General features: G+C 39.6%; 1 protein-coding gene across 3 annotated transcripts in view; it reads right to left on the bottom strand.

The window, feature by feature from the left end:
* The window catches only part of LOC123999440 (ras-related protein Rab-27B-like), a 109288-nt gene extending 101780 nt beyond the window's left edge, over window positions 1-7508 (bottom strand). The window contains exons 1-2 of one of the 3 annotated variants that reach the window (XM_046305252.1): window positions 7436-7505; window positions 7213-7343 (exon numbers count right to left, since the gene is read on the bottom strand). In XM_046305252.1, coding sequence (XP_046161208.1) covers window positions 7213-7214 — 2 coding nt within the window. In that variant the 5' untranslated portion in view covers window positions 7215-7343; window positions 7436-7505. Of the gene's footprint in view, window positions 1-7212; window positions 7344-7435 lie in introns of all 3 variants that reach the window. The other 2 variants (XM_046305251.1, XM_046305254.1) reach the window with 2 other exon arrangements.
* Between the last annotated feature and the right edge of the window lie 1364 nt (window positions 7509-8872).

Raw genomic sequence — 8872 nt, forward strand, 5'->3', positions numbered from 1 at the left:
TGTCCTCCCTGTTACTGTCCTATACAGTACTGTCATCCATGTTACTGTACGGTCATGGTCATCCCTGTTACTGTCCTATACAGTACTGTCATCCATGTTACTGTACGGTCATCCCTGTTACTGTCCTATACAGTACTGTCATCCCTGTTACTGTCCTATACAGTACTGTCCTCCCTGTTACTGTCCTATACTGTACTGCCTGTTACTGTCCTATACAGTACTGTCCTATACAGTACTGTCATCCCTGTTACTGTCCTATACAGTACTGTCATCCCTGTTACTGTACTGTCATCCCTGTTACTGTACTGTCCTATACAGTACTGTCATCCCTGTTACTACACTGTCATCCCTGTTACTGCACTGTCATCCCTGTTACTGTACTGTCATTCCTGTTACTGTCCTATACTGTACTGTCATCCCTGTTACTGTCCTATACTGTACTGTCATCCCTGTTACTGTCCTATACAGTACTGTCATCCCTGTTACTGTACTGTCATTCCTGTTACTGTCCTATACTGTACTGTCATCCCTGTTACTGTCCTATACAGTACTGTCATCCCTGTTACTGTACTGTCATTCCTGTTACTGTCCTATACTGTACTGTCATCCCTGTTACTGTCCTATACCGTACTGTCATCCCTGTTACTGTACTGTCATCCCTGTTACTGCACTGTCATTCCTGTTACTGTACTGTCATCCCTGTTACTGTACTGTCATCCCTGTTACTCTACTGTCATCCCTGTTACTGTACTGTCATCCCTGTTACTGTACTGTCATCCCTGTTACCGTACTGTCATCCCTGTTACTGTCCTATACTGTACTGTCATCCCTGTTACTGTACTGTCATCCCTGTTACCGTACTGTCATCCCTGTTACTGTCGTATAATGTACTGTAATCCCTGTTAATGACCTATACAGTACTGTCATCCATGTTACTGTACGGTCATCCCTGTTACTGTCCTATACTGTACTGTCATCCCTGTTACTGTCCTATACTGTACTGTCCTCCTTGTTACTGTCCTATACAGTACTGTCATCCATGTTACTGTACGGTCATCCCTGTTACTGTCCTATACAGTACTGTCATCCCTTTTACTGTCCTATACAGTACTGTCATCCCTGTTACTGTCCTATACAGTACTGTCATCCCTGTTACTGTCCTATACAGTACTGTCCTCCCTGTTACTGTCCTATACTGTACTGTCATTCATGTTACTGTATAGTCTTATTGTTACTGTACTGTCCTCCCTGTTACTGTCCTATACAGTACTGTCATCCCTGTTACTGTCGTATACTGTACTGTCATCCCTGTTACTGTCCTATACTGTACTGTCATCCCTGTTACTGTCCTATACTGTACTGTCATCCCTGTTACTGTACTGTCATCCCTGTTACCGTACTGTCATCCCTGTTACTTCACTGTCATCCCTGTTACCGTACTGTCATCCCTGTTACTACACTGTCATCCCTGTTACTGTACTGTCATCCCTGTTACTGTACTGTCATCCCTGTTACTGCACTGTCATCCCTGTTACCGTACTGCCATCCCTGTTACTGTACTGTCATCCCTGTTACTGTCCTATGCAGTATTGTCATCCCTGTTACTGTACTGTCATCCCTGTTACCATACTGTCATCCCTGTTACTACACTGCCATCCCTGTTACTGTACTGTCATCCCTGTTACTGTACTGTCCTATACAGTACTGTCATCCCTGTTACTGTCCTATGCAGTACTGTCATCCCTGTTACTGTACTGTCATCCCTGTTACCATACTGTCATCCCTGTTACTACACTGCCATCCCTGTTACTGTACTGTCATCCCTGTTACTGTACTGTCATCCCTGTTACCATACTGTCATCCTTGTTACTGTCGTATACTGTACTGTCATCCCTGTTACTGTCCTATGCAGCACTGTCATCCCTGTTACTGTACTGTCATCCCTGTTACTGTCGTATACTGTACTGTCATCCCTGTTACTGTCCTATAATGTACTGTCATCCCTGTTACTGTCCTATACAGTACTGTCATCCCTGTTACTGTACTGTCATCCCTGTTACTGTCGTATACTGTACTGTCCTATACAGTACTGTCATCCCTGTTACTGTCCTATACTGTACTGTCATCCCTGTTACTGTCCTATACTGTACTGTTATCCCTGTTACTGTCCTATACAGTACTGTCATCTCTGTTACTGTACTGTCATCCCTGTTACTGTCGTATACTGTACTGTCCTATACAGTACTGTCATCCCTGTTACTGTCCTATACAGTACTGTCATCCCTATTACTGTACTGTCATCCCTGTTACTGTACTGTCCTATACAGTACTGTCATCCCTGTTACTACACTGTCATCCCTGTTACTGTACTGTCATCCCTGTTACTGCACTGTCATCCCTGTTACTGTACTGTCATTCCTGTTACTGTCCTATACTGTACTGTCATCCCTGTTACTGTCCTATACTGTACTGTCATCCCTGTTACTGTCCTATACCGTACTGTCATCCCTGTTACTGTACTGTCATTCCTGTTACTGTCCTATACTGTACTGTCATCCCTGTTACTGTCCTATACAGTACTGTCATCCCTGTTACTGTACTGTCATTCCTGTTACTGTCCTATACTGTACTGTCATCCCTGTTACTGTCCTATACTGTACTGTCATCCCTGTTACTGTCCTATACCGTACTGTCATCCCTGTTAATGTACTGTCATCCCTGTTACTGCACTGTCATTCCTGTTACTGTACTGTCATCCCTGTTACTGTACTGTCATCCCTGTTACTGTACTGTCATCCCTGTTACTGTACTGTCATCCCTGTTACTTCACTGTCATCCCTGTTACTGTACTGTCATCCCTGTTACCGTACTGTCATCCCTGTTACTGTCATCCCTGTTACCGTACTGTCATCCCTGTTACCTCACTGTCATCCCTGTTACTGTCATCCCTGTTACTGTACTGTCATCCCTGTTACTGTACTGTCATCCCTGTTACTGTCATCCCTGTTACTGTCCTATACTGTACTGTCATCCCTGTTACTGTCATCCCTGTTACTGTCCTATACTGTACTGTCATCCCTGTTACTGTACTGTCATCCCTGTTACTGTACTGTCATCCCTGTTACTGTACTGTCATCCCTGTTACTGTCATCCCTGTTACTGTACTGTCATCCCTGTTACTGTCATCCCTGTTACTGTACTGTCATCCCTGTTACTGTACTGTCATCCCTGTTACTGTCATCCCTGTTACTGTACTGTCATCCCTGTTACTGTCATCCCTGTTACTGTACTGTCATCCCTGTTACCGTACTGTCATACCTGTTACTGTCATCCCTGTTACCGTACTGTCATCCCTGTTACCGTACTGTCATCCCTGTTACCGTACTGTCATCCCTGTTACTGTACTGTCATCCCTGTTACTGTACTGTCATCCCTGTTACCGTACTGTCATACCTGTTACTGTCATCCCTGTTACCGTACTGTCATCCCTGTTACCGTACTGTCATCCCTGTTACCGTACTGTCATCCCTGTTACTGTACTGTCATCCCTGTTACTGTACTGTCATCCCTGTTACTGTACTGTCATCCCTGTTACTTCACTGTCATCCCTGTTACTGTACTGTCATCCCTGTTACTGTACTGTATGTTACAACTGTCAAATAGTATCACTCTCTATTATTTTTACAGTTTATTGACTAATAGCTGAAGTGCAAAATAATTTAGTGCCAAATCTTAACTTGAGATATGTAACATACGAGTTCCGTGTGAATCTGAAATAAGGTTTTGGGCCCGTGATGTTAGTGTAAACGTACACACTAGAGTACTACTGTACGTTGGCAGGTGAACAACAACTGAACTGGCCCTTATAAAAACTATAAAACTATATCTATTAATACTTTGTCATCACAACCCATTGTTGAGGCAACAGTGGATGTATTAGTGATATAAACAGTGGATGTATTAGTGATATAAACAGTGTATGTATTAGTGATATAAACAGTATTAGTGATATAAACAGTGGATGTGTTAGTGATATAAACAGTGTTAGTGATATAAACAGTGGATGTATTAGTGATATAAACAGTGGATGTATTAGTGATATAAACAGTGGATGTATTAGTGATATAAACAGTGGATGTATTAGTGATATAAACAGTGGATGTATTAGTGATATAAACAGTGGATGTATTAGTGATATAAACAGTGTTAGTGATATAAACAGTGTTAGTGATATAAACAGTGGATGTGTTAGTGATATAAACAGTGGATGTATTAGTGATATAAACAGTGGATAAACAGTGGATGTTAGTGATATAAACAGTGGATGTGATATAAACAGTGATATAAACAGTGTTGTTATATAAACAGTGGATGTATTAGTGATATAAACAGTGGAGTGTTAGTGATATAAACAGTGTTAGTGATATAAACAGTGGATGTATTAGTGTTATGTGATATAAACAGTGGATGTGTTAGTGATATAAACAGTGTTGGATATAAACAGTGGATGTATTAGTGATATAAACAGTGGATGTGTTAGTGATATAAACAGTGTTAGTGATATAAACAGTGTTAGTGATATAAACAGTGGATGTATTAGTGATATAAACAGTGGATATGTTAGTGATATAAACAGTGTTAGTGATATAAACAGTGGATGTATTAGTGATATAAACAGTGGATGTATTAGTGATATAAACAGTGTTAGTGATATAAACAGTGTTAGTGATATGTGGATGTATTAGTGATATAAACAGTGGATGTATTAGTGATATAAACAGTGTTAGTGATATAAACAGTGTTAGTGATATAAACAGTGGATGTATTAGTGATATAAACAGTGGATGTGTTAGTGATATAAACAGTGTTAGTGATATAAACAGTGGATGTATTAGTGATATAAACAGTGTTAGTGATATAAACATTAGTGATATAAACAGTGGATGTATTAGTGATATAAAGTGATATAAACAGTGTTAGTGTAAACAGTGGATGTATTAGTGATATAAACAGTGTTAGAGTGTTAGTGATATAGTGATATAAACAGTGTATGTATTAGTGATATAAACAGTGTTAGTGATATAAACAGTGGTTAGTGATATAAACAGTGGATGTTAGTGATATAAATTAGTGATATAAACAGTGTTAGTGATATAAACAGTGGTGTATTAGTGATATAAACAGTGATGTATTAGTGATATAAACAGTGTTAGTGATATAAACAGTGTTAGTGATATAAACAGTGTTAGTGATATAAACAGTGGATGTATTAGTGATATAAACAGTGTTAGTGATATAAACAGTGGATGTGTTAGTGATATAAACAGTGTTAGTGATATAAACAGTGTTAGTGATATAAACAGTGGATCATTAGTGATATAAACAGTGGATGATATAAACAGTGTTAGTGATATAAACAGTGGATTATTAGTGATATAAACAGTGGATGTGTTAGTGATATAAACAGTGTTAGTGATATAAACAGTGGATTAGTGATATAAACAGTGGATGTATTAGTGATATGATGTATTGTGATATAAACAGTGGTGTTAGTGATATAAACAGTGATGTATTAGTGATATAAACATTATGTTTTAAACAGTGTTAGTGATATAAACAGTGGATGTATTAGTGATATAAACAGTGGATGTATTAGTGATATAAACAGTGGATGTATTAGTGATATAAACAGTGGATGTATTAGTGATATAAACAGTGTATGTATTAGTGATATAAACAGTGTTAGTGATATAAACAGTGGATGTATTAGTGATATAAACAGTGTATGTATTAGTGATATAAACAGTGTTATGATGTATTAGTGATATAAACAGTGTATTAGTGATATAAACAGTGGATGTATTAGTGATATAAACAGTGTATGTATTAGTGATATAAACAGTGGATGTATTAGTGATATAAACAGTGTATGTATTAGTGATATAAACAGTGTTAGTGATATAAACAGTGGATGTATTAGTGATATAAACAGTGTTAGTGATATAAACAGTGGATGTATTAGTGATATAAACAGTGTAGGTATTAGTGATATAAACAGTGTTAGTGATATAAACAGTGGATGTGTTAGTGATATAAACAGTGGATGTATTAGTGATATAAACAGTGGATGTATTAGTGATATAAACAGTGGATGTATTAGTGATATAAACAGTGGATGTATTAGTGATATAAACAGTGTATGTATTATTGATATAAACAGTGTTAGTGATATAAACAGTGGATGTATTAGTGATATAAACAGTGTTAGTGATATAAACAGTGGATGTATTAGTGATATAAACAGTGTTAGTGATATAAACAGTGGATGTATTAGTGATATAAACAGTGGATGTATTAGTGATATAAACAGTGTTAGTGATATAAACAGTGTTAGTGATATAAACAGTGGATGTGTAACAGATATGAAACAATTGGAAGCAATAAGGCAGTAATTCACTTCAAGCTCCCTGAGACTGATTCATAGGAACAACTGGGACATTTTTACATGAAGACAATGACTGTGTTCCAAATGGCACACTCTGGTCTAAAGTAGTGCACTATATAGGGAATAGGGTTCCATAGGACCTGGTGATGGTGCTGACATTAATTTAAAACAGGAAAGGCTGTAATTTCACTAGTAAATTCATTAAGATTAGACATCATTCACAACCACTGTAGAAGGTTTAGAGATTTAGTGAGAGTTTTCTAAACCCTAATATTCCCGAGAAGTGACACTTATCAACATCAACTGAATGGATTAACATCAATATCATCCCTAGTCTGTGACTGGGTTTTCCTCTGTGAATAGATTATGACACATGGAGAGATATGACAGAGAAAAAAAACTACTCATTTAGTTTTCTGCATCGTACACACACACACACACATACACAAACAGCGCGAGAGAGACAGAACGCAAATTTCTATACATGTTTATGTTTTTTTAAATAATCTACATATTTTTCAATGCATTGTTTTGCAAGGTGCAGATCTCGATGAAGATGCAGCTGGTATTCCACTGGCTACCATCAGTGGGCTGGGTTGGAAGAGTATGACTCACAGTCTACGGTAGGGTTAGTGATGACTCATGAGCGCAAAACGTTGCAGAAATGTAGCAGAATGTGCAAATTGGAACAATGTATCTTGAAGAACACTTATGGCAACAATGTAACGAACAATGTAACAACGTAAGATTCTAGAATTCGCACTTACATTATAACACCGCTCGCGACTCAAATCTTGTTTGCAGGTGTCTGCTGCCTCGCCGATGTTTCTCTACCACTGAAACGATCCATCTTCACAACCTATGGAAAGCAAGTACCACGACAAAAAAAACATAACGTCTACAAAACGTTTAATTTCAGCACAACACATTTCGTCGACGGTTTGCGAGAACGAATGTTCATGGATCCATGTAACAAATGTTTCAACGTACCTTTCGCCAAACTATTATATTTGCACGGTGCTTCTTCGCTTCCTTGTGAGGATGGCTGACTTGTCTGTCGTGGACAGTGATCACAGACACTCTCTAGAAGAGTAGGCGATCCAACACGGTCCTAGTGCCGATGGGCCTCTTTGCGCTGTCGCTTCACATTCAACAGGTTACCTGTCCCATCCAATGGTCCCGACCTACACTCATAACCATAAAACACACCGAGAATATCACTGCAGAATCAGATAGATAGGTTCTTTAACACAGTGGAAGTATGGAGATAAACCTCCGACATAATGATTTGAGCGTTCACAATAGATTTGTAATTGTAAACACAATTTGCAAGTGTGTAAATGAGTTGTAAACATGAAAGAACATTTGTAGTTGTAAACACATTCTCAAACGTGTAAGTTCATATCTGCCAGGAATAATTGCACCTGCACGTGTCAATTTCGCGCAATCATTATTTTGACACTTTAGCGCCCCGCACAGACAGCTAGTCAGGTCATTACAGTACTTTAGCGCCCCGCACAGACAGCTAGTCAGGTCATTACAGTACTTTAGCCCCGCACAGACAGCTAGTCAGGTCATTACAGTACTGTAGCGACCCGCACAGACAGCTAGTCAGGTCATTACAGTAGCGCCCGCACAGACAGCTAGTCAGGTCATTACAGTACTTTAGCGCCCCGTTGGTAGAGCATGGCGCTTGTAACAGGGACGGGACCAGTCAGAATGTATGCACACATGACTGTAACTTTGGATAAAAGCGTCTGCTAAATGGCATATATTTATTATATTATTATATTATTACTGTAATGACCTGACTAGCTGTCTGTGCGGGCGCAAGTACTGTAATGACCTGACTAGCTGTCTGTGTCATTACAGTACTTTAGCGCCCGCACAGACAGCTAGTCAGGTCATTACAGTACTTTAGCGCCCGCACAGACAGCTAGTCAGGTCATTACAGTACTTTAGCGCCCGCACAGACAGCTAGTCAGGTCATTACAGTACTTTAGCGCCCCGCACAGACAGCTAGTCAGGTCATTACAGTACTTTAGCGCCCCGCACAGACAGCTAGTCAGGTCATTACAGTACTTTAGCGCCCCGCACAGACAGCTAGTCAGGTCATTACAGTACTTTAGCGCCCCGCACAGACAGCTAGTCAGGTCATTACAGTACTTTAGCGCCCCGCACAGACAGCTAGTCAGGTCATTACAGTACTTTAGCGCCCCGCACAGACAGCTAGTCAGGTCATTACAGTACTTTAGCGCCCCGCACAGACAGCTAGTCAGGTCATTACAGTACTTTAGCGCCCCGCACAGACAGCTAGTCAGGTCATTACAGTACTTTAGCGCCCCGCACAGACAGCTAGTCAGGTCATTACAGTACTAGCGACCCGCACAGACAGCTAGTCAGGCAGTACCCGCACAGACAGCTAGT

Source organism: Oncorhynchus gorbuscha, linkage group LG16 (genome assembly GCF_021184085.1).
Source record: "Oncorhynchus gorbuscha isolate QuinsamMale2020 ecotype Even-year linkage group LG16, OgorEven_v1.0, whole genome shotgun sequence".
NCBI classification, from domain to species: domain Eukaryota; kingdom Metazoa; phylum Chordata; class Actinopteri; order Salmoniformes; family Salmonidae; genus Oncorhynchus; species Oncorhynchus gorbuscha.